Source organism: Drosophila montana, unplaced genomic scaffold, assembly GCF_035044405.1.
Source record: "Drosophila montana isolate Dmon_TW-CO22-7 unplaced genomic scaffold, ASM3504440v1 contig_1624_1, whole genome shotgun sequence".
In the NCBI taxonomy this organism is placed as follows: domain Eukaryota; kingdom Metazoa; phylum Arthropoda; class Insecta; order Diptera; family Drosophilidae; genus Drosophila; species Drosophila montana.
Window position 1 is genome coordinate 3,497,825 of NW_026996559.1, and position 26,184 is coordinate 3,524,008.

At 39.1% G+C, this 26,184-nt stretch overlaps 4 protein-coding genes across 11 annotated transcripts in view; 1 reads left to right on the top strand and 3 right to left on the bottom strand.

Moving 5' to 3' along the window:
- The first annotated feature begins 6,563 nt into the window (after window positions 1-6,563).
- On the top strand, window positions 6,564-13,390 carry CrebB (Cyclic-AMP response element binding protein B). 5 transcript variants are annotated; one of them, XM_064699656.1, is made up of 6 exons: window positions 6,564-7,289; window positions 7,846-8,252; window positions 9,126-9,314; window positions 9,460-9,628; window positions 12,190-12,351; window positions 12,468-13,390. In XM_064699656.1, the coding sequence occupies exons 2-6, from the start codon at window positions 7,965-7,967 to the stop codon at window positions 12,674-12,676; spliced, it is 1,017 nt and encodes a 338-aa protein (XP_064555726.1). In that variant the 5' UTR covers window positions 6,564-7,289; window positions 7,846-7,964; the 3' UTR covers window positions 12,677-13,390. The 5 variants fall into 5 exon arrangements, with proteins under 5 accessions (XP_064555726.1, XP_064555724.1, XP_064555725.1 ...); XM_064699654.1 differs by having other exon boundaries at window positions 6,568-7,289; window positions 9,126-9,326; XM_064699655.1 differs by having other exon boundaries at window positions 6,568-7,289; window positions 7,849-8,252; window positions 9,126-9,326.
- Window positions 13,391-16,800: 3,410 nt separating this feature from the next.
- Window positions 16,801-19,026, bottom strand: por (Protein-serine O-palmitoleoyltransferase por). The gene has a single exon (XM_064699831.1). The coding sequence runs from the start codon at window positions 18,822-18,824 to the stop codon at window positions 17,202-17,204; it is 1,623 nt and encodes a 540-aa protein (XP_064555901.1). The 5' UTR covers window positions 18,825-19,026; the 3' UTR covers window positions 16,801-17,201.
- Window positions 19,027-21,160: 2,134 nt separating this feature from the next.
- Window positions 21,161-21,940, bottom strand: LOC135440520 (uncharacterized). Its single transcript, XM_064699735.1, has one exon. The coding sequence runs from the start codon at window positions 21,778-21,780 to the stop codon at window positions 21,565-21,567; it is 216 nt and encodes a 71-aa protein (XP_064555805.1). The 5' UTR covers window positions 21,781-21,940; the 3' UTR covers window positions 21,161-21,564.
- A 1,786-nt stretch (window positions 21,941-23,726) lies between these two features.
- The window catches only part of alpha-Man-Ia (alpha-Mannosidase class I a), a 73,518-nt gene continuing 71,060 nt past the window's right edge, over window positions 23,727-26,184 (bottom strand). For all 4 annotated transcript variants that reach the window (XM_064700094.1, XM_064700095.1, XM_064700093.1 and 1 more), the window contains 3 exons: window positions 25,942-26,080; window positions 25,611-25,872; window positions 23,727-25,542 (listed from right to left, as the gene is read on the bottom strand). In XM_064700094.1, coding sequence (XP_064556164.1) covers window positions 25,396-25,542; window positions 25,611-25,872; window positions 25,942-26,080 — 548 coding nt within the window. In that variant the 3' untranslated portion in view covers window positions 23,727-25,395. The remainder of the gene's footprint in view (window positions 25,543-25,610; window positions 25,873-25,941; window positions 26,081-26,184) is intronic.

The following is a 26,184-nucleotide window of genomic DNA, read 5'->3' on the forward strand; positions in this document are numbered from 1 at the left end:
GGTTGTTTTATCAACTACAATGCTGTCAAATGTATCCTGACAAACCCCAGGCAATTGCTTGCGTAGCGAAGTGGGCTAAGAGGCAACCCACTGACCACGAAGTTCAGTGTCCAAGCACCCGAGACAACGGAAGACAAGATATATATATATACATATATATATATATATGTGTGTGTATTTTCAATTTTAATTTGAGCCAAAGCCTTTTTATATCTCTTGTCCGTTTCATTCCTGAGCTTGTCTCATGTGTCTGGTCCGCACAATATTCAATTCATCAAGACAGCATTGCAACAGTTTTTGCTATTAGGATACTTACTACGTGGATGAAACTGGGCTCCTGTTGCTTAAAGTGCGATGCTCAATTTCCGCTCTTTAAATAATCGTTGCATTCTGTTTAGTGTAATGTTTATTCATCAATTAATAAATATAGTCCAAATCGACTCTGCTGACTAGCCAAATAAAGTTCGCTGTCCCTACTAGACGCACACGTAACTGTACTATATCAGATAAAGTTATCTCTTAAATGTTATTAAACTAACTAATGTATCTACCATGAACCATTTCGGGTTCTCTCTGACAATTACAATAAGCATGACAGTGTATTCCGTTGGGGGTCTTCTCTGCCTCGCATTAAATCTCTTGTTCTAAACTTTCTTTTTTTGTCATAGTCTGTATTTTTAGTTTCTATTAGTTTTTGTACTTTGCGACTTCTTGTTGTACGCTGCACGAGTGCGCCCCTCTGTCGATTGGTCGGGTGGTTGGGAAGGGGGGGGGGGGGGAGGAGGATCCAGTGCGTTGCATGTGATTTTTGGGCGAATGCTTAGACCCGTTGTGACATTTTGTTCGACTTTGGAATTTTGGTAGCACTTGCATTTTCAACATTGTTCATTTGACCCCCAGCAACGTCGGGCAATTTCTTTCATCATTCTATACTTAAGCACAAAAACTAATTACAACATTTCATTCATTTATGAAAGCTCCATATAAGATATATATAATTATTTTATAGCTTTCCCTAAAATTACATGGTACTATAGGGCTATTTTATTCGGCTCAAGTATGTTTAGTAAAGTTCGATCCATCGGTTGTCCAGCCTCTAGGGAGGACTTTACAAGATTCTTAAAACGTTGGAGAGGTCATAAAAGCTTGACATTTTTTTGGGATTTTCGCGAAAATTTAACATTTACCTATTCAGTATGGCCCCTCCTTTTAATTTAACGCAAGTTTATAGGTCAAAACTTTATTAAATATATTAAAATTCAGATTGAAAAGTTGCTTACAGCAGTTTCCCATTTTCCATCCTGTTGCCAGCTTTTTTTGAGCCAAGCCTCACCTTGGAATTACGAACGGTTTGAGCTCTACCGTAATCATCAGTTCGTCAGTCAGCTAGTCCTTTCGTAATTTCCAACATTTCTTATCGGAGCCCTATCTAGTGCTGCATCTGGTTAACAGTAATTGATGTACATGCATACATCATTGAAAATATATGTATGTGTGAGAGTTATTTACATGCTGGGGTCGCATCATGTTAGTCCCTTATTCCCAGCACCAATTAAGCTGCGAAGTTAAGCTGTTTTCCCCACCGAACCAAATACAACACAACGCTGATAACGGGCCCCCCAAACTGATAACAAACATCCATGCATATACATATATAAACTTATGCATTTATATGTATGTACCAGGGCTGCACAAGCAAACACAAATCGGTTCACGGTTCAAACTAACACCCCACCATTAGGTTCGATTTGTGAACCGGGTTTTTCATATTCATGAACCCAGTTTTTGTTCGAAATTGAAACAACTGGCTCGAACCGTTCAACGCCAATTTGCAGTCTTATATATGTATATGTACATACATACATACATATATAGACCCATTTATATGTAGCCGCCAAACGGTTGTATTATCGAATTACTGCTAGCTAATAATCCGCACAAAACTGTTAAGTGGCTGCTGAAATCAGTGGGTGGGTAGCTACTATGCTGGCAGAGGAGGACGGTGGCCATGTGCAACAGATTCTGGCAGCAATTGTTTCCCCCAAACAATTGGTTTATAGTTTTTTTTTTAACAGCGACACCTGCCACGCCTATCTCCCACGCACTCACAGTGGCACACACATAACCGTTCGCATTCGCATTCCCGGTTCATTTCTCGTTCCCGTTGCCGTTCTCAGGTATTAACTGTTTTCGCTTATGATAGCTATTGTTGCGATTGTTGTGCTGTAGCGCTCTCATTTTAGCTTTAATAAATACAGTCAAATACAGCAGCATTCGCGTTAAATGCAGTGCATGAGGCGATTTAAAAATAAATAATGCTGACGTCACATTTTGCGTATGAACGAGCGCGAGACGCTAAGAAGGAGACGGCCCCAGCCAGAGTCGCAGTCGCACTCAAAGGCAGAGGCAGAGCAAAAGCTCAAAAGCGAAATGCGAAGTGCGACTGATTGGAATTGATTAAAATGCAGCAAACAAATGTTGCCGTTCCCGTTGCTATTGCTACGGCTTGTCTTCGTTGCGACTTACTGCTAATGTCAAAGGAAACAGCAACAACAATAAAGCCAACGACATAATTTGATGTGGCGCATGTTTTGGTTTTTGGACTCGCGCAACCATAAGCCGCGATGATGTCAATGACGTTCATGACGTTGCCAGATTTTTATTTATGCTTTCTGCTTTTTGACTTTGTGACTTTGTACACTTTCGTCATTCTGCCTATCCACCGTCCTCGCCAGTGTCTTTCCCTCTCTCTTTCGCCCTGCCTCTCTCACTCCCACTGTTTAGCTTTTCGGTGTCAATTACCTTTCTGAACGGTCACCACAAGTATTTTTAAGTTGCGCTTACGCAGTGATGATAAGCACAACACAAAAAATAATATTAAAAAAAAGGCGAGCTTGTGTAGGTGGGGTGAAGTGATTGTACAGCGGGTGGGTGGTGGAGGCATGAAGCAACAGCAGCAGCAACTGCAGCGACAGGCACAGCCTCACTTGCTCGGGCTGACAACCTACGGTGTATAGTGATGATCGCGTGACTATCGGGCGCGATCACGACAATTAAAGTAAACATTTTGAAGTGAAAAGATCAAAAGCTTAAATTTACTGCCTAAACCACTAGTTAATAGTTATTTATTCGCTCTGTCATGCTCGACACATGACCCTTTTTTTTTTTTTTTTTTGTGTTAATATTATTTTATTAACGGCTAATCTTCTGTTACTCTTGCTTAGCAACTTTTATCAGCGTGTGCTTTGGTTAATGATAGCTTAAATTAAATATTTACATAGTGTATGTTTATGTACATGTTATTTTGCTTCATTAAAGGCGGCGTTTGGCCAGGTCTATCGGATATGACTTTTTAAGCCTCCTTCTTCTTCGCCTCCTTAGCAGGTTCCTTGCCAGGACGTTAGGGTGGTTGCGGAGCTTAAATAGGTAGCTTGTTGCTTGATTGTTCATAACGTCTCCTACCATAGGAACCTTAAGGTCCTTTGCGATGTCTCGTGTGCGAATATACCATTCGGCTCCAGAGATTTTTCGCAAGGTCATGAAACTGCACAGAATTAACAAAGCTGTATGACAAAAAAAAAAGAGAAAGTAGCGCCATTTCACTGCGATATTACTGTTATTCGCGATGAGCACGTGAAGCTCACGCAAGCCTTAAAGTGATGAATTCTGTTTTCGCATGGGATCATTAAAGCAAATGCTGGTTAACAAGAAATTAAATTTCGTTTAGTACTTGCGAAGTCGTTAAATGTAATATTTAACTTTTAAATGGAATCTGTGTTGTGTCTACAGCTAGCTAAATATCTAATAGATAAATTTACTACCTGCTACATTTAAGCAGAGAGAAGTTCGCCGAAAAAAAAAAATATAAAACGAAATTGTTTCTTGTCAAAATGGGGCTGTTAATTCTGACAAGAGCGCAAACAACTATAATTCGTTATGCCATTCAATTAAATAAGATCAAAGTATCAAAACAGAAAAAGAATACTATGAAAATATATGCTCATGAACATAATACCTACTTTTCTCTGGTGAAAATAATTATTATAGCATAGCCAATAGACGACTTAAAGGTCACCCAAGAGTTGCTCAACACATTCGCGATTTTGAAATTACATTTAAATTTAAAGCGTAGTAAAATTGTTGCGGCTCGCCCCACACTTTAAGGTTGCGTGCGTGTCACGCGCTCATCCCAAACATTGCGAACAATCAGTTTGGAGTGAATCAGCGCACCTCTCTCTTTCACGCACAGCATCGTTAAATTTGCCAGTATTTTAACTGCAGCGTCACTGTGCTCAATGTTTTATGCTGTCTGCCTGCAGAGCGGGTGCAGTGCAACAAACACACAAAATTTAATAGCAACAACAACGCAGTTTTAATCAGCTGCGAACAATAGCAAGTAACAGTGATTTAGTCAGGAGTGGCCCTCTTGCAGATACCCTGTACTGCATGTAGATGCAGACACAAACATTCTTTTACACATGCATGCATACAGAATAAAACACACATACAAACACACAGGCACGCGCGCCGCATACGCAGCGACAATGCTGCTTCTTGACAGTTAGCTTTAATAACCTAATCTGAAAATCGATAACAGTCGAATTATTGATGGTTTGAACTAAACTTTATGTGCACGTGCAATAGACGTAACGCCTTATGCCTGTCAGATACTCAAAATATTATACCCGTTTTTACCCATTCTCAATTGGCGCAGGGTGTGAAAACGTTTCCTTGAAGCTCGCTTTAACAGCATGGCGACAAGCGAAGGACAACAGCTACTAAAACAATCGAATTGCAGTGTATCCATGCATTTTAATTGCCAATCATTGGCATTGGTGTTGGTCATGCATGTATGATTTTACCTATCATGCACACAAACATATGCTGTATGCATGGTCCCCTCTTTAAATGCAAACCTTATTCAACTTGCAAATACTTCTAAAATTTGAATCATTTGCACTTGGCTGGTGCTGACAGTTTCTTTGAATTGTCAACAAAAATCGCAAGCATCAATTCAAATTAACTGTTGAAAGCGAGCTATCGACATTTTCAGAATCAGCTTTGCATGTTATTCATCTTTGGCGATATTTTTCAAACTGAAAAACGAGTCATGACTCGTGCTATAATAATAATTTACGAAATCTTTAGATATCCATTATTCATCGTAAGAGTCATTGGTTTTGTTTCGATGCACAGCTTTCAGTCTAATAGCTATTTTATAGGATTGATTCAGCTAATTGAAAGTGTGTTATTAAATTAATTTACAATTACGTTTAGGGCGTGACGTCTAGTTCGTTTCTCGAAACCAATTTTCACATAACACAATTTACTAAGAAGAGTATAGATGTCGTCGGTAATGGCTGTAATGGTGACTAACAAGGCAAGTCCGTGCTCAAAACTCAGCCAAGGTTTGGCCCCAGTAGCCGGTGCTATTCATAGGTTAGGCTTAAAATGTTCAGCTATAGCCTGTACAAAATAATAATAATAATAATAATTAAAGTAATGCAAACGTACACACCCATACAAATATATTTGCTGTATTTGTCAATTGGGTATTTACTTGTTTAAAGTTTTTTGAACAAGCGGCGCCAATTTCGTTCGTGTTGTTGACCAGTTGACCAGGCAACAACAAAAACAACAACGGTAACAACAAAAAGGCTTGCATTGAGTCAGTCAGTCGGTTGGGCGCTGCCCCTCTCTCTTCTTCTCACCCACTCGTCACTCGCTCCCTCTCTCTCTCTTATTTTATCTCTCTCTCTCTCTCTCTCTCTCTCTCTCTCTCTCTCTCTCTCTCTTGCTCATTCTGGCCCTGACTCGTGCAGACAGCACGGCGTTGTGGTTGGGCTGGGTAAATGAAGCGAGAGTCACAGTGGGATGTACCAAAGTAATGCGTGCAACGCCGCAATTAGTGGCAATAGAATATTTGTCCTATTGTAATTCTAGACTTGCACTTCTTGTTGTTAGCTAAATGATTTGCGGTTTAGTTTCTTCTTTATTTTGGCAATTTTAAGCTTTGAGCAGCAGAGAGCTCCAGAAGAGTTAATAACAGCATTAAAAAAACACTCGTGTTTCGAACAATAACGGCTTAAGCAACTTTCTGGCATTTACTTTTAGTAATTACATACACATACATAAATTACTAATTTACTGGCAGCTGGTTACCGACAACTATTTGCTTAAATACTTTATGAATAATCGTTATTTAAAACTGATTAATCGACCGCCAGAATGGCTTGACATTCCAGCCCTGGTGCCAGCAGTGTCGCACGACCGAACAGCTGTTTGCCGTGCTGCCAGCTCTAGGCATACTCGTCGCGCGCTTTTTTTATGCAATTATCGGATTGTCTTATTTATTCAAACTTTATTCAATTAACACACACATTAAACATTATTTTTGTTTTATTCCTTTGTATTTTGTTTTGGCTTGTTTTGTTTAAGCAAATAGGGCAATTATCAATGCCCAATTTGTATGGAAACTATCTGGCAACGCTCGACTGTAAAACGGGTTGTCGTCGCTGCGTGCGCATTCATATGTGTGTTTCATAGTGCGTGTTCTCTATGTGTTTGTGTGCGTGTTGTGTGCTGTAGGTGAGCTTGTGTATGTTTGCGCCAGTACTGAGGCAGTGAAGCAGCGCGAGCGAGCGAGCGAGCAATACAAAATAAAATTTTGCGCAAAAAGGGCCAAGAACCTGATCAATAAATTGTAGTTAAAGTTGAATGTGACCCAAAACGCGTGTGCTAGACCAGAAATAAACAAATTGTGTCCTTACAGTCTGCCATTGGCCAAGGCAGCTAACAAACAAATCGCTCAGCGCTGCTCTGAAAAAAGAACGTAAGCAACGATAACAGCAGAAAATTTTGGTGTGCTGTGCGCGCGTGCTGCCAACTGTGTAAAAAGTGTTTTGCCTTTTATACCGCCTGCCTGCCGCTGTCACCACCTCTACCGCCAACCAATCGAGTCCAATAACAAATCATTGGCCTCTGTGGAGAATTAGGACCAAATTCGCGGCCACAAGCGATGCCCCAGCAGCAATCAGCTACGTAGTAGCGTGAAGCAAACGGAGCTAGCTCTCTGCTCTGCTCTTGTGTGTGGCGTACGTACAGTTGAATTTTTCAACAAGTTGCCAGCACAGCGCGCAACGCGACACAAACACACGTACACAGACACAGACTCATACACAGAAATATATGCACACAAACGCAAGCAAGCGCGCGCAGAGAGAAGGGAAACCGAAACGGCAAAAACAACAACAAGAGGAGCAGCAACGTTTTAGTGATGTCATCAGAAAGTAAGTTTGCCTTTTTTTTGTTTTGTTTGCCTATAGCACAACGTTGTCATGACGTCATTTCATAAAAATACACACAACAGTTGAGACAGTATGGTTGTTGCTGTTGTTGTTGCTTTGTCGTTGTCATCGTCGTCGTCATTTTTGTAGCAAGCAAACAAAACAAACCAAACAACAGTTGTAGAGGCAGCAGCAGCAGCAGCAGTGACAGTGACAGTCAGCGGGAGTGTGTGTGTGTGTGTGTGCGCGCGCGTTTGTTTTTGTTGTTGTTGTTGTTGATGTTTGTGAGTTGTTGTTGGAACGAACAATTAACAATTAGCAATTACCAATCAAGCAATATTGTAACCAAAAACCAATGAAACCAATTTTGTGCACATCTCTCTTTCTCTCTCTCTCTCTCTCTCCCTATATTTCATTTTCTGTGCCTGTCTCTATTCTCACTGTGTGTGTGCGCGCGCGGCCCATCTCTTTCATTGCTTGCCAACCGACCGTCCGGCCGCTCATCCGCTCGTCCACCCGCCTGTCCCGCTCGCTTGTGCGTCGCACGATTGTGGTGCAGCAGCAGCAGCAGTCATCGTCCAGCATCATTTAACTTCAAACTGGCAAAACTAAAACGGAAAAGTCGCCAAACTGAAGCACTTATCGGAGAGCGTAACGGTGCTGCTGAAAATCGCTAAAATGGACAGCATCGTCGAGGAGAACGGCAACTCGGCCTCCAGCGGTAATGTCAATGATGTTGACATCGCAGCAGCCACCGCCGTCGCCTCTGCCGCGGCGGCAGCATCAGTGGCAGCAACAGGCGGCCAACAGCAGCAGCAGCAGCAATTACAACAGAACCAGCAAAGTACAACGAGCGGCGTCCCAGCGACAGTTAACACGAACAATGCCAGCGGCACGGCCTCTGTGTTGACCACAGCCGCCAATTGTAATATACAATACCCTATCCTAACACAGCACGGCCTACAGGTAAGCTCCGAGTCGACTTATACGCAATTTCGCTAGATCACTTGACAGGACATATAGCAGGATAATCCACCTAAATATCCACCAGTTCTTAGTTATGTATATTCTATGCTAGTCCGATGTTACTTGGTATTTGACCCAAGCTCCAAACTAATGGAAAACCAAAAACTTGATGTTTTGTATAGCAACAGCTATGATTATGTTGACTCTGCTTTCAATAGGAATCAACATAATATACATCCTGAAAGGCTACCAAGATGTCTCCTTCCTTGGAGAACATCTATCGAAAGGAGTTTCGTGTGCATAGCTCACAGACACACAGGCACACAGGCAAATGACCTGCCCTGGCGAGAGTATTTCGTGTTTCGATTTGCCTTTTGTTTTGCATTCGTAAACGTTTTTCTGTTCCATATTTAATATGGTAGTTTGTTTGAACTTTGCTCGATAATAACCAGCTGGTATTATCGATACAAATAATTTATTTATGCACGAAATTGGCGCAATTAGACTGGGAGTACTGTTTGTTTGAGAGGCTCTATAAAATTCAAATTGGCTTTCATTTGAAGAAATGCAAAATTTTCGCCGGTAATTTTCTCTCTAATGAAAATTGGTTGTAGTTACCGCAAGGTCATTTTTTAAATTTTAATATTAACCATCAAACAATGAACATCAAAAACTTATCAAATAGTCTGTTTAGTTATTTCAAGAACCTCCCGGTTTTAGCATCAGCAGACTTAGCTATCGACTCTAGGAAAACGCCTTGCGTCGTTTTAACTTGTTGAGAATTGTAAGCGCCAGGCAACGGGAGTCCATTTGCTGCGTGCTTTCGTATTTTGATTTGTAGTGACTAAAACTTTTTTTATTTTCGCATCACAGGTACAATCCGTGATACAGGCGGCCAATCACTCGGGTGTCATACAAACCGCTATCGGAACACAACAGCAGCAACAGCAGCAGGCGCTGGCCGCCGCATCGGCGATGCACAAGGGCGGCAGCGGCGTCGTCTATATGACCAAGCCGGCAAATACGACGGTCATTCATACGACCACGAGCAATGCAGTGCAAGTGCGTAACAAAGTGCGTAGCAGTCGCTAACAAATCCATATGTATAAATGTATATACACAATCAGACTCACACACACACATTCATAAATACATTATGTATATATATGAGACTATTCGTTATGCTAACCGATTTTACATGTTGCAGATCCCTCCAAATTTTCAATGTAAGATCAAACCCGAACCGAATACCCAGCATCCGGAGGATAGCGATGAGAGTTTATCAGACGATGATTCACAGCATCATCGCAGTAATCTGACACGAAGGCCATCGTACAATAAGATTTTCACCGAAATCAGTGGACCCGACATAAGCGGTAATTTGTTTGTTAGCAACAATCTAGAACGCCATAACTGCCAAGCCTTCCTATCTCAGACTTTGTATCTACATATATCTATCTCTGTTCTGTACTCCTGCTCTATATCTCTTCTCTCGCTATATTCATGTCCTGTACATCCTGTCAAGCATAGTTGAGTTCTATTTGGACTCTTTTGCAGTTCGTTTTCAATAAATTCTCGATAGCGCTACAGATACACACACAGCAGCACACATACACACACGCACAATGATATAGATCAATTTTAAGAAATATTTATGTAAAATAACATACTTGAAATGTCACAAAACCAGCTCAACGTTAACATAATGTTAGCGTAATGCTAACTTTATACCCTATACCCATTTAAAGTGCTTAACAAGTGGCATGATAAAGTAATGCAAATGTATGCAACAGGCAGCACTATAAATATTCGTTTTCTTAACTTGGATATACTCCGAATCACAACGAACCGTGCGCTTCTTTTATGCAGGCAATGCATAAGATATTCAGTTTGGTATCGTTGTATTCTTATACATTTTCCCTCTGATTCTTAAATATCATTACCAGCTGAACAAGTAGATCCCAGAGATAGTTTATTTAAAACCTAGACCTTTGAACAAACATTGTATTTCTTGATTGAAGTACTTGAGTTTTGCACCTGCGTTTTTATACCCTTCGCCCATTAAGAATTGGTAAAAAGTGTGCAGTTTTTTGTGCAAATCTATGTAACAGGTAGAAGAAAGCTGCTACTATCCCATAAAGTATATACAGCCTTGATCCGGGCGAGAAGCTGAGTCTTTCTAGCCATGTCCGTCTGTGTAAACGCTTCAATCTCAGAAACTGCAAGATCTAAAGACTTGAAATTTAAAATTTACATAAAGTATATAATTTACTTACTTTTAATAGCTCGTCCCCTTTTCATGATGTCGATAAAGTTTGATTTTGAGACATGGTTTTTTAAGCACAACTCGATAGTTAAAAGAGCCAAGAACCACATCAAACTTGGTACGCAGGTTCTGATATATATACGCATGCAGACAATATTTCACCTTTTGGATACCTCACCCCATGCCCCCTAAGATTGATAATAAATCATGTTGAAAGGAAGAGTCCTGCGCTTTGGTATATACACACTTCTGTTGTCCATTTTCAAGCCCCAACAATTTCGATCAAGATCAGACTCTAATCACCGAAGTTAATAAAGAATGCATTTGTTATACATAGTGTGGGATGATAAGAAAAGGCACAGAAGAAAGTTGGGCATGTATGCATGGAAGGAAACTCGACGCTGGCTTCAGGGTATCTCCTAGTCGGGCACTCCCGACTAGAACACACTTGTTTAAGTGTTGCTTTGTTGTAAAAGTTTTACGACCATGTCATATTATTCCTTCCAAAATGGAGTTTTCCCCTCACTTATTCCACATATTCCTGATACACGCATATGCTAATAAATAAGCATACATCCATTTTTCATCAAAGCTTTAAGCATACAAAGTTGCTGTTGTGTTAGTTGTTGCTTTTGTTCTTCTTTGTGTTTATGTATAAACATCATCAACATTCAAACACACACACACACACACACACACACACACACACACATACACGGGCTTTGAGCGTGGTTAAGCAGTTGCTTAGACTCTGTTTTCCTAGATAACTATCTCCATATCTGTCTCTGTCTCTTCCTCTCTCTCTCTGTCTTTCTCATGTACATTTCTCATTAGTGTTGTCGTTGTTGTTGTTGTTGCTTCACACATAAGAGAAAACTAAATTCAATAAGTTTCTTAATAATTAAATTAAATATGCCATATGCAAATTGTTGCTAAGGATGTTGAAGATAACGCGAATCCTTCGTATATTTTCCTCTTCTATTTTTCCTTTCTTTTTGTCTTGTTATACTTGAAATACTGTAACTGTAACTTCACACACACACACAAATGCATTTTGCATATTTTATTCGTTTGTTTTTATCGCGCGTCTCTTATTTTTTTTTTGCTGTTGTTGCTGCTGCTGCTGCTGTTGTTGCTATTGCTATTATTATTGATGTTGTTGTTGTTGCCGCTGCACATCGTCTAGGTAAAAATACAAACGCACAACAAACACCACGACTACACCACCCTGCTGCCCCCTCCACCCACCCACCCATCGCTCATATACATATGTACTTATATAACAAACGTCGCCCGTTGCCGTCGCCGTTGCTGTTGTCCAAACTAACCAAATATCGCCTCTCTCTCTCTCTCTCTCTCTCGCTCGTTCGTTCGTTCGATCGTTCGCTCGCTCGCTCACTCGCACTCACACAGACACTCACAAATGTACAAACAGACAAAAGTCCGAAAAACAAAACAGAAATGTGATCTCTTATAATTTTTATTGTTTTTTTTTCGTTTTCTTTTTGACTGCCCGCGAAAAATTAAAAAATCCAATAAAATCACGCAACGAAAATCAAATGACAACAACAACAACTCAACAACAACCCCCCAACCCCCTACAACCATAATCCCAAATATATAATTCAAAACCGAAAACCCGAAACTCGATAAATCTCCTGGTGATGGCAGCGGGTGGAGCACTGCAAATGCCCGACGGCAACGTACTCAGCTCACAGCTGGGTAGCGGGGCGGGGGGTGGCGGCGGCGGCGGCAACACATCAAGCAGTCCCTTGCTGCACATGGCGCCGGACTCGGCCTTCTATTTATCCAATCGGATAGCATACAATGCCAGTAAATGCAACAACAGGCCACAAATCCAAGCAAAAACCATACTAATTCTCCAATTTTCTCTCTCTCTCTCTCTCCCTCTCTCTCTCTCTCTCTCTGTCGTTCTCTTATACATGTAGATAACAGCGGCATTGCGGAGGATCAGACACGCAAGCGAGAGATTCGACTGCAAAAGAATCGGGAAGCGGCGCGCGAATGCCGGCGCAAGAAGAAGGAGTACATTAAGTGCCTGGAGAATCGTGTGGCGGTGCTAGAGAACCAAAACAAAGCGCTCATCGAGGAGCTCAAGTCGCTAAAAGAGCTTTACTGTCAGACCAAGAACGATTGAACGTGGCCCCGATGCTGGAATGGGCAGCAGCGGCGGTTGGTTCTGGCAGCAACAACAGCGGCGGCGGCAGCAACAGCAGCAGCAGCGGCGGCGGCAGCGGCAGCAGTAGCTTTAAGTCTACACTGGCCTGGCAATGACAATGACGCGGACGACAATGCTGCTGGATGCAGGACGGGGACAAGGACGAGGGCAAGGACGCGGACGAGAACGATGACGGGCACAAGCACAAGGACACGGACACGGACACGGACTGAGACAACGACATTTACGGTGACGAATGCAGCCAGCCGCATATCATGGTTTACATTCATAACAAAAACAAAAACGCTATATGTAGTATAATTTATATACAATGATCATGTTGTTGTTGTTGTTGTTGTTGCCATAACACACACACAAACACACACACCTAATACAGACGCACAGACACATTCATAGCGAGTACTGTTAGTGTGAACTGCTAGCTTGTTGGCGAAATGTTCTGCACAACATTTGCGACACAACAGGAAACAGCAAAAAAAACAAAAACACGACACTCAACACACACACACTGACGACACACACACACGCACGCACACAACACAGACAGACCAACACACAATGTAATTATGTTTATAATTTAAATGTGTAATATTATTTTAAAGCTTATGTTTATGCTTTAGTTGTATTTGCTAATTAAATTATGCTACACAGTAATTTTTACTGTTTATTAATTATTATTTGTATTTTAAATTTTTCTCTTATACCATTTTTTTTTGTGTTTTTTTTTTCTTTTATATACTACTTTGTTATATATTAAGGAGAAAATTCTTGAATTTAGTGCATTGTGCGAAAAAAAGTAAACAGAAAGTTATACTATATGAAAATGTGTTTAGCTAAATTTTAAAACAGCATCTAGCAAAATTCTCTCAACAGCCTGCAACTTGTAACAGAAAAAGAAAAACAAAAGCAAAAACAAAAACATAATTAAAATTAAGTTTTAAAATTTGTAGAAGAGTAGCATATATATGTATATATATATATATGTATATATGTATGTATATATATATACATGTGTATCGATTATATGAACATTTTTTATGTTTTGTTACATAATTTTAGATATGGCCGTTTGAAATAAACAAAAAACAACAACAATCTGTCTAAATCAAACCCTAACCCCGACCCCCCCCCCCACTCCCTTCATCCTTAGCATATGCTACACAATTTGTTTCCTTTGTGCGCACGCGATATATATCTATATATATATATATATTTATATATATATATAAGTATATATATAGATATGTAATATGTAGTTAGCGAATATTTGTACACTATTTGTATTTTCACTTTACGTTAAGAAGTAATTGAAAAAAAATTAAACGAAAATTTAAATACTGCAAAAACAATTATTCTATAAGTTTTTTGAAGCGCTTCGCATAGGCCAAGGCAGCAAAACAAACAAACAAACAAACAAACAAACAAAAACCCAACACAAAATTATGAAACAAATACAGAAAAGAAAAATCAACGAAAGCTTCAACATATTTTGTAAATGTAAAAAGAAGTGCAACAGAAGCGACTATGAAAATGTAAACAAAACAAAACAAAACAAAACAAAAAACATACATATAAAGCAAAAACTCTCGTTATCTCTTGTGATCAACTCAGTTGTTGTTATGAATGAAAAATGATTAAAAAACAAAAAAAATAGGCGCAGGCAGAGAAAAAATATTCAAAATATATAAATGCGGGCAGCATGAGTTATAGCATGCAACTTTTTTTTATATATATATGAATAACAAATAACTATGTCGAGATGCATAAGGAATGGAAACGGAAACAATGTCAAACACAGCAAAAAAAAAAAAACAAAAAACAACAAATTAGATACATATAAAATATACATAAACACTTTAAATTGCATCGATATATTTGTATATACAATATATACACGAGTCGATATATATATATATATATATATATACACCCAAACAGACACACACACACACATAAATATATATATATGTATATATCTATCTATTTTTGATGTCAAATCAAATGTGCAACAACTTTTCTGAATATAAAATGGGGGACAAAACAAACAAACAAAAAAAAAAAGAAAAAAAAACAGCGCAACTTTTTAGCAGTTCATCAACGTGGTGTAATTACAACCAGGCGAAAATTGCAAAACAAATATTTTTATTGTCATTGCATAATTTTTAAGGTAGTAATTTTAATATTTAAAACATAAGCGACAAAACAAATAAAACTGAAAACCGAAAACAAATGCAAATAAGCAAATGCAAAAACAAAACAAAACAAAAATCAACAAAGTAGTAGTTACAATATTGTTATAAATATTTGTCTCAATGAGAAGAAACAACAAACAAACAAACAAAAAAAAAAAAACAAACAACAAAAAACAAACAACAAAAAAACCTACATAAAAAACCAATAAAAAAATAAAATTTTATTTCGACTTTTATTCCTTTACCATAACTGAACTTCGTGAATTGTGGTTAAGAAAAGTAAAAACTAGCTGACATTACCCGGCTTTGCCCGATTTAAGAATTGTGTAAATTGTTCATAAGAACGGAGCCCAAGGCTCGTTTTGTGGATCACAAAAGGAAACCACTTTAGAAAAGGGAATAATTCTTGTTCCTAATCTTCAAATAGCTGCGATAATGTTAAAAGGGCAAACGTTTTTTATACTGAGTGGTCTTTGTGATAATATCACATTTTAAAAAGCTTCTCTTATGACAGGAAGAGATGCATATATTGTTTTTTTTTCTTCTGATTTTCTAATGAAGAATGCCTAAATTCTTTTTGTTAAACAAAATATTTCAATATTTGTCTCCATATATAGAGTGTTTAGTCGAAAATTTCTATTTGCTTGCATATTAAACACTATAGTTTAAAAATTAGTTCATTTTTCTATAAAATTTTTTTATCTTTACCACGTGCTTGCATATTTATTTATTACAATAGCTTACAAATTAGTGACTTTTGCTTTGTTAGTGCATTATTAAATAAACTAAAGTAAATTCACAAATTCCATTCAATCCGGACAGCAAGAGATCTCGTGTGGAGCTGTGTAGTGAGAAGGCTCAAGCAAGGATGGTTAAAGGACCTGCTCCAAAGATGACGATTCAGCCTGAGGCTTGGTGCAACATTATCTAAGCTAACTATGCTGTTATAAATAACAATGTTTTTTTGATCCAATGGAATAAACATTAATAATAAAAAAAACAAATTGCATTCAAAATACCCAGGCGTAAATACTATATGCTATATAATATACATATATATATATAAAACATATATATATATATATATATATATATATTCTTTCAGGTGTACTATTGAAGAAACAGCTTTGTACCACATGCGGCTACTTTGCATAGGACATTTCGTTCAACAGAAAGGTATCCAAAAATGTTAAGCAACAGAAAATATTGCCACATATATACAATATTTTCTTAAAAAAAACGTTTACAAAAAAAGAATATTCAATATTCAATCTATTTTTTATTTGTACAATTTTTTGGGAAATTGGTACTTTTAATGCTATTAAAATATCATACAAAGATATCAATATTAAAAGAATTTTTATTTGTGCATGAAAAACATTAAATCCTTTCTAATTATCACAGAAAAACATTGTAACCAAGAGATATATGAATATACAAGGATGAAAAAGTAATAGCCATTTTATATGGCAAATACATTATAAACCTGTCTTAGTTTAAATAAAAAATTGAAAAGATTGTTCTCAAACTATATAGGTTGACTCTTTTACGAAAAAATATATATATTTGAATATATGTGAATTTTTATTTTGAATAATTAGTTATATAAAGTAATTGAAGGAAATTTTTTTTGTTTGGGTAAAAAGTGAAATATTCTTAATCTGTGTATGCAATACGAGAACCTTCTTCTATAGTTTATCTTATACTATTCGAGCTATGCGTAAGGAACCATTTCCCCAAATCGATATGTATCGATTTTATGAAAATGGACGAATATACGAAAGTATACATTTCATATTTGAAGACTTTAGCTTCTGCAGTTTTAATTACCCAGTTTCCACAGGGGTACGGGGGAAGCATTTCTGACAGATCCAAGTAAAAACTCGTTGCTTTATATATGTATATAAAAACGTGTAGTTTACATTTATTAAGTACAGACGCTCAGACATACAAATGTTACATATATGTGTATAAATAATAGCCAATTGGTCACAACTACGTGTTAAAAATACAAATACAGTTTATAAAGAGATTCACAGTTGTTAAATCAGTTCCGTTTTTCCTATTGCCAGCTCCACAAAAAGCCACACAGAAACCGTGTGCGACTGGAGCGGATGCATTTTTATATATACATACATATATATATATATATATGTTAATATATACATATATATGTTAATAGTGTAATCACATGGAGCAGCTGCCAGTGCAGACAGTGGACAGCGTCGGGAGCGAGGAGCAAGGGGGGATGCAGTCTCTCTCAGGCAGTCTTTAAATGGACTGGGTCCAGTTTACGATATGAACAAATACAGCACAAACATGCCGATGCCAACGTAGTGGCTGAGATAGCCCGCCGATGACCAGTGGAAGAGGAAGGGCAGCTCGTTCTCCGATTCCATGACGAGAGTCTCGTTCAGCAGCACGACGCCCAGATAGGCCAGATGGAATATTGCGAGTAGTGTAAAGGCCAAATTGGTAAGCCCAACCAGCCAGGAGCTCAAACAGAGCCAGCCACGTTGCTGCGGGCAGTGGGCATAGCGACAGCGTTCGGCGCCGGGGCAGGGATTGGCAGCGACGCAGGCATTGAAAAGCCTGGCCAGATGACGACGCAACATTGTCTCGCCCTCGGCAAAGGTGGCCAGCGAGAGTAGCACCAGATAGATGCGGAAGTCCATGCCGTGCAGCAGTGACGACACCACGTATGTGCAGAAGACGGCCACTATGGTGTTTTGGCGGGAGCCCTGCTCCAGCTTGGATGTCGAGTACACGTAGCGCTTGAGCCACTCGTGCATGGGCACATTCCAGCAGCGCACCAGGGCACTCAGGGAGCGCGGCCATTCAATGTTCCACGGACGCACGACCAGCTCACCGAGCAGCTCCTTGGAGCTGCTGTGCGCCGTCGTTGTTGTGTCCAGCTGCTGACCGGCTGCCGCCAGCTGCGCTTGGCTGAGAAAGCTCACAAAATAGTGGCTGTTCCGCACGCTCATCGCGCCCGTGTACATGAGCAGCCAGTGTGAGACGGCACTGTGGCGCGTCGTGTACTCCTCCTCCGCCACATGCAACTCGCCCAGGGCGGGCGCAATGCAATTGGAGATGACCAGCGCCACCAGGCTGAGCAGCACGTTGACCATCATATGGAACAGATTGCGCCGCAAGGGCGGCTTGTTGTGCAGCGAGTCCAAGTAGCGGGCGTAGCTTAGCCAGGGCCCCAACGCACAGCTGGCCGGATTTAAAATGTAGCCCAGGTAGGCGGGAATGCTCGGCATGCGTAGTCCTGGCGCGCCAGTCGCCGTCAAGTCGAAGGCCAGCGATATGACCTTCATGTTGGTCACCATCTGCAGTCCGCGCAGCTGCGGCCAGTCGTCGCGCTTCTGCCAAATGGCCAGCTCGTAGAGGAATTGACTGCCAATGCTGAGCACAGCAATGGCCAAGGCGCCGCGCTGCCCTTTGCCCAGGCGCACCAGCTGCAGCAGCACAAAGCTGATGCCGCTAAGCAACAGCAGGATCAGCATCTTCTGGCCCAGTGTCGCGTATAGCACACCAGCGCCGCACAGCGCATTGATGATGTGCAGCGGCGCCAGCTTTAGACTGTTCGCCTCTTGCCAGCTGCAGCTGGAGCTGGAGCTGGTCATGAGTCGTGCGCGGCGTGCATAGAGCGTGCTAAGCAGCCGGCACAGCAAACAGCCCAGCAGCAGGGGAACAATGTAACTTGTCACCTGGGTCAGCGAGGGCAGTATGCAGTGCTCGTAGCTGTCCCACAAACGATTCGCCACACTCTCGAAATCAGCGTCATCGAAATCATTGTTGGACTGACGCTTCGTGGACTCTTGGTCAACGTAGACAACGTCGCTGCCGCCGCTGCCGTCCTCATCCTCATCTGCATAGTCTGGCTCGTCGTAGTACTGATAGTCCATGTTGCGCCGTTCACTTGCTGACTCTTTTATTTGCCGGCCGTTCAGCTACACGTTTACAAAACAGTTAACTGGGCCACGTACTTCAGTAGTTGCACCTGCTTGCAGCAGCTTTCCAACTAAGTAGATCTCTTCTCAGCTCAGCTTTTGAAAAGTAAGTTTCATTTTAATGTTCACTATTCCGAAGCGACGACATGGTTCATTGCGAACCAGTCGTTCCAAGGGCTTCAACACTAGCCGGCGATAGTTTTGTGTACTGGTTCCATTCGTCACGTTTCCACTGCATTGCGTTCGGTTCGTATATGTAGCCTAACCGTTTTTTTCTTGCCTGCCAGTGCTGCCAGACTGTTTGTTTAAAAAATAAATGCACATATGTATGACAAAACATTAGATGCAATTTTCACTTTTTATATCTGAAAACTTAACTTTGCTTAAAAATAAATCTGTGCAGACTTAAAAAACGGGTTTATTTAAGTTTGCAATATATGTACCTATATGTTAATTTATTAATATAGAAGTATTTCATAGGATAATATTTTGTATATGTAATGATAAGAAAATGACACCGTTTTTTTTTACTTAAACTAGGGTAAGCAAGCTTAAGCACAAAAGGTCATAGCCATAAATATATATAGATATTTATGGGGTGCTAAATTTGCAAGACTTTGCAACAGCAAGACTGAAAAGTTTGCTGCAACATTGCGAGACCCAGACCTTTGACTACTAAAAGTGTTGCAAGTCTGCAACACTAATGCACGTTAAATATATTTAATTGCTAAAATTACGGGAAACATCTGTTAATCGGATTTGGAGAGATTCATCTACAGGTGTTAAAAACTTGAAAACATGTTACTTATATACACAACGGATCCTACACACCTTCAAAAAATTCAATTTCACGGATAGTTTAATTTTCCCTTGTTTCCTACGGGGTATACATATGTATGTATGTATATTTACGATGATCCAACCGAGAAAAATATAAGCCTAACCATTTTAGTTGATTTAAAGTTGGTTTGTCTTAAGAGTACAAATATAAAAATATCCTTCTTAGAATAATAGACATATGTATGTATACAATATTATAGATTCTTGCTCTATAGCGATTAATAATATTTGAATTATGCTGTGTGTATTCAGTTAAATAAAGTTCTTATTAGTTAGAATGTTTATGAGGGTAGTTGTGGGGCTTCTCGATATCGCAATGCTTATATGTTTATGTATGTATATGAAGGGTAATCGCGGTAGAAACAGCGGCCATAACTTTTAATTAGGGCAATACCTACCAATTTCTAATATAATAAGCAATTTCTAACATAATGGTATGTGTGCATCGGTACTATTTATAAAGATACGATGGAATATGTGTATGTATGTATGTATGTAGATACGACAGCAAACCTAGTCTAGCGATATTACTTTCAGTTTTGCGCACCCAAAACGATAAGAACAAAATGATGTACATACATACATATATACAGCCTGATATACATACACATGTTCATATACTATGTATGCTTGTATGCACGTGTTCTTATGTATTTGCATCTGTAGTGTAGAGAGCTCGATTGTTTTGTTTGTGTGATAAGGTGTGATACTTTTACCGCTCCTTCTAGCAGCGACTAGCGGTAGTTCGAAATACATATACATACGTAAGCATGCATGCCGGCACGTACATATGTATGTATGTATTTATGCACATACATATGTACATACATATGTATGTATGTTTGTAACTGAGAGTGCGTATTTATTTTTGCACTTAAGCAGTTTGTTGAACTTTGTCACCCATCCTCAGACAATTCTCTTGCATTGCAGTTGCGTGCGACAAGCGAGCTAATTAACCCATTGGTGGCCACACGATAGAAGTAACAAAAAATAAAAAAGAAACTACATGAATAAAACAGCGTAAGACCCAAATTGAAAACCGAAAATGCTGGATTAAATACGGAATTCTGCTGGATTGTTCTGTTTCGTTTCATGCTTATCGCGGGTATGCTTGAATTTTTAATGCTGTTGCTTTTGTTGCTGTCTACTGACCTTGGAAACTGATAAAAAGCAGCGCACGATCCGGAACAACAAAAACAACAACAACAACAGCAGCAGCGTACAGCAGCAGGCAACAAACAAGTCCCAAAAAAGTGTGCCGCTTATGAAAACAAACCACACATACATCGATGCATTTGCTCATATTTGTGCGTGTACATATGCGAATGTATGGATCTGTGTGTGTAAAATAAACTCGTTTTTTATACATATGCGTCGTGCGTTTATTTTGTTATGTTTATGTTTTTTTTTGTGTTTTTTGTGTTTTTTTATACCAAATTTAGTTCTCGAATCTAAAAAATACATGTGTAGAAAAATCTTAGCTTAAGCATTTCAAATGTAAAAAAAATATACGTATATTTTTATACAAAGATATAGTATATATGTAGATGGTATCATTATGATTGGCACATGAAACAAAAACGCAAAGCAAATGACGAGCAGAAGGCAAACACATACGAAGTTCCTATAAGAATACAAATCAAATTTTAATTCGATATATTTATAAGCTGCACTCATCGCGGCGGGCCCACTTGAGATTAGTTGGGAGTTCCACTGTCATTGTGAGTGGTTCGGTGTGGTTGGTGATGTTTATGTGGATTCGTGAGTGGGTGACGAGTGTATGTGGAATGGGTGGAGTAAATGCGTGGCCCATGTCATCGCTAAGGTGAAAAATGCGTGCAATTGGTAGCTCCATTCAATCCTTTCTGATGTCGCCCACATCCTTGCCAGCTGCCTTGCAGTGGACACAGTAGCGATAGGACACCGGCTCCGGTGGCTTGGTAACTGGCGCAACCGCATCGTTGTTGCTGCTGCCAAATGGATTCGGTTTACTATCGACCGGGCTAATGGGAAAGTGCTGCCAGTGTGGGCAGGGCATTTGCTTGGGTGGATGTATGGGGAACGGCATCATGGAGCTCTGGCACTGACACGGCACTTGCGAAACCACAACAAAAAATAGATGTAGAGAAGAACACACAGCTATAGACTTTAACTGAATGCAACTGCTGGAGCTACTGGCGCTGCTGCTGCATCGACGCTCCGACTCGCTTGAAAACTCGCAGGCAACTGTGCGGTTGCTTGAAGCGAGGCCGCGAACGTCAACGACCAAAACAAAAACACAAAGGCAAAGCTTAAAGCCAGCTCGACGACTGTATACTCTATATGTTGATGTAATTGATTGAGCCGTTTTCAAATGAATTTGTAATATATCGATGCATGTGATATTTTAAAATGTTATATTCATACGCATTACTTAAATTTAATTATTTATTTTTATGTATAAGGGAATTCATGAGAAATTGGTATATAATCCGCTTTTTATTCTTCATATTAGGTTAATGAATATAAATAAAATTTTATTTATATTTAACAATGTACAAAATGGCAATACATCTGCAAGTAGCTGCAGTAGTCTGAGTAGGTTAGGGCATAACAACAACAAAAATCAATGAACGCAGTCGCTGCGACCGGCAAAAAGCAACTCAGCTGGTCTGGCGGGCTCGTCTAGCCAGCAAAGAAGAAGCAGCAGAAGCAGCAGGAGTAATGCGAACAACAAGAACAAAAGAGAGCGCGAAAAGAGCGGTAGAACGGGAGAGAGAAAGAGACAGAGAGAGAGAGAGAGAGCAACAGCCAGTGAATGGCTTTGACTGCAAGCGCAGAGTTGTCTTTGTTTGCGCTCCGCGGGTGGAATGACTTTTGAATCTAAAGTCTTATACACTCTTGTTTTTTGTTTTTCCTTAATTTTTTTATAAGTGGGCGGCAACTAGCGTCGGGTGGGCTTCTTGTTCGTTTTATGGTTATGCTTTGTTTGCCCAGCCGTTTGCAGTCTCTTATGCTATGCGCTTCGGACTTTGCCCGCTCGCATTGCAAGCTGGAATTGGCGTTCCCGTTCCGGGTTCTCCGCCAAGTGTGAGTTTGGGTGAGAAATGTTGTTAACCTCAGAGCGCTTTGTTCGCCTTGTGCAAGTACTTATATGTACATACATATATTTTAATAGAGCTGCTCAATTGTTTGTCATGCCTGGAAAGGAATTGTAGCGGGGCAAAAATCATTATGCAGACCGGCAGTTAATTGAAATTAATACATATGTACATACAACTTATTTGGAATAGACCACTCGTTATTTTCCATGCATATGTAAAATTAGGTACAAATTTTACTTTAAGATTTTCAAATTATAAGCAAATGTTCATCTCAGAAGGAGCAGACAAAAATGGGAGTAGGGGATATGGAAAACTTAAATATGTTTTTTTTGCCAAAAACTGTCATGTTTTGAAGACTAAAAATATAATTAACAGCAATAAGCGACTATTATTGCCCACGCTGTTTTTGTTATTTTTACAAATATATGCATACTTTCAGTCCATCTGCTTTTACGGGAGCAATATCCTCGAGTAGTCCCATCAATAAAAGACTTTTCCCATGAACGAAAAACAAAAGACAATTTCATAGAAAACTCAATTTTTGGTTTCGAGTAAAGTTTGTCTGTACTACCTGCAACAAAATGACGTGTCTATACGAAATCTCGTGAAGATAGCTTAGAAACTAATCAAGTTTGCACTTTTAGAGCAGTTTTTAAGAATCTTCTACAACAATAATTAAATGAAGAATATTCAAATTCCTTACCCATCATCAGATTGGGACTTGTAGCTGTACGATTTTGGACGTAAAATAAAATGGATTTAACATTTAAGTCGGTTCGGGTAAAAAATGCAGAATGAACATACATGTATACCATTTTCGAATAGGTGTACATGTAATATGAGTATATTCAATATAAAATCGATTAAGTATTCCAGACACCGTACAAAACTTAAGCTCATTAACCTTTTCAAAAATGTCGCAAAACAGATCGCATTTGTTTTAATGTTATTCATTAGGTTTTTATTATACTTATGGGTTAGTCCAATACAGTTATGTTTAAGCATTTCTTAATATCCACTTGCACTGTCCCTAGGGAGAGTTGCCCACTTCGTCGTGTTCATCTATCATGCATTTACAATTTTATTAGACTCACAATTATACAATATTCACGTTCTGTCTTACAAGTAATTTGATATAACATAAAAAAAAAAATATATTTATATGTATATAGATATTTATATATATATATAATTTATATAATGATAAAACTATGTGTTCACCTTAGAAAATGTATATTTTTGTAATGCTCTTCATTATTTTTATATTTTATGTGTATGTACGTATATTTCTAATATGACTTCTCACAGCTCGAGAGCTGATACAAAGCGCTGAAGATTACACAAATTTAACATTTTCGACTTTGTTTTTGTTTTCTTGTTATTTATATATGGTTTTTATTTAATATTAATATCATAATTATCATCATATCTTACGCTTAGGATTATAAAAAAAAACCCTTTACATTGTTAAAAATAAAATTATTTCGCTTGTTGTATAATTGTATAAATATTTTGTTTAAACAATTGCCTACATATATTTGTTTATGTGTTGTTTTTTATTTTGTTTGTTTGTTTTGTTGTTTTTTATGTGTAATATATATATTTAAGATTCGTTTCGCTTGATGCTGATGTAAAGTAATATGCGTTACATTTGTTTAAAGTATGCTAGGTGCTATTACAATAAATTTTAATTATTATATTTAAACTACAACATAAACAATAACTTGACAATTACTTGGTTTGTAAACCTTCTCATTGATGCCTTCATTTTGTCGCTAGGGAAATATTTACAAAACAAAGCTCTTAAATATGTCGATCCCAGAATGTGCCACCGAATGTTGAGAGTTGTGTCATATTCATATTCAAAATGCAAGTTATTAAGTTACATACAGGGTGCTCTACACAAATATGCTATGTAGATAGATAGATCTAGTACTAGAGATAGAGATTGAGATAGAGATATAGAGAGTGTGAGTCTGAGAGAGTTAGACAGAACGATATTGAGAATGCAAGTTGAAGAGTTTTCAAGTTGATTCCGTTAACGGATACAATGCAAGAAATCATAATTCGAACACCTGAGTTTACTTATATAAATCATTTGTGTGTGTGTGTGTGTGTGTGTGTGTGTGTGTTTGTCTATATATACCATATAATTGGTTGGTTTTTCCTTTTTTTTTCAAACACCTCAAACTGTAATTAGCCAAGTGCAGCCTACAAATTGGTGTGAAAAATTGTTTTGCCTTTTGGCTTGATTTGAAAAATTGTGCAAATTGTGTATTGAATACGAGCTAGAGGATGGTTACCATATATTAACTACTTAGGGGTTCTTGTTGCTATCGTTAATAAGAGTTGCATAAATATGTTACATAGAATATGGTCGTCCGTTGATTGCCCGGCGAACTAAAGATCAAATTATATAGTTGTTGTCATTGTGCAATCAAATAATATAAGCATACACACATTAAAATAGAAACTAACTAAAGCAACAGACAAATAATAATAATAAAAAAAAAAAAAACATTACAATATTTAAATAATAATCATAATATTAAATGATATATAGTCAATTAAAATGACGCGGTCAACAAACTGCGCCCAACTGCTTATGAGGCATTCGATGCGGGCAGCGGCACCGGAGCCTTGCGGTAATAAATGTTGGCACCCTTGATGGGCAATGGATGCGCCTCGGTGTTGAAGACCCATTCGTCCAGGGGCAGTACGGAGTCGTCGGAGAACAGCAAGTACAGGTACTAGGGCATAAGAAAAACGTTTTCGTTAATTGTTTCCAAGTTAAATTCCCATACTATCAGCTAAATACCTTGAGTGTTTCAGCCAGGAAGAAGCTCTGCTGCACATCGTCCTTTTGGGGCTCCTGCTGATAGACATTGCGCAGGCCGCAATAGCCGTGCGGTGTACGGCAATGCTTCTCCAGCGCCAGTACCGCCTCCCAGCCCCAGTCGCGATACTTTTGGTCGTGCGTGAGGCGCCAAAGCACGAAGTAACTCTCAAATGTCTCCGGCCTGAGTATATAGTACTTCTCCTGCGAGCGCAGCGCACGCGCCTCTGCCGCATCGCTGAAGCTAAAAGATACCACAACTCCAGAAGGATTAATATATAAATTAATGGAATTGCCTGAACTGAATACTAACCGGAATGCCTCCGGTCCCAGCTGGGTGGGCGCGCGTATATAGCTCTCGTGGCAGGTGTTGGTAATGCCCTTGCCCACTTCCATGTACTTGTCCGTGTGCTGGTTCTGGCGCGTTGCAGCGCCCAGCGCAAAAAGTCCGCCTGCGAATTGAATTTGGATATTAAATATGTCTGTATAAATATTCATAAAAGAGTTTCTCCTGTCGGGGGCTCAACGCTGACACATTTACTGAAGCATTATTTCG

Excerpts from the sequence above, each read along its gene's own strand:
- CrebB (XM_064699654.1), top strand. The coding sequence starts at position 7,965 with ATGGACAGCATCGTCGAGGAGAACGGCAACTCGGCCTCCAGCGGTAAT. Across the intron at positions 8,253-9,125 it reads TAACACAGCACGGCCTACAG|GTACAATCCGTGATACAGGC; the intron begins GTAAGCTCCGAG and ends TTCGCATCACAG. Across the intron at positions 9,629-12,189 it reads CAGTGGACCCGACATAAGCG|CGGGTGGAGCACTGCAAATG; the intron begins GTAATTTGTTTG and ends TGGTGATGGCAG.
- por (XM_064699831.1), bottom strand. The coding sequence starts at position 18,824 with ATGGACTATCAGTACTACGACGAGCCAGACTATGCAGATGAGGATGAG.
- LOC135440520 (XM_064699735.1), bottom strand. The coding sequence starts at position 21,780 with ATGATGCCGTTCCCCATACATCCACCCAAGCAAATGCCCTGCCCACAC.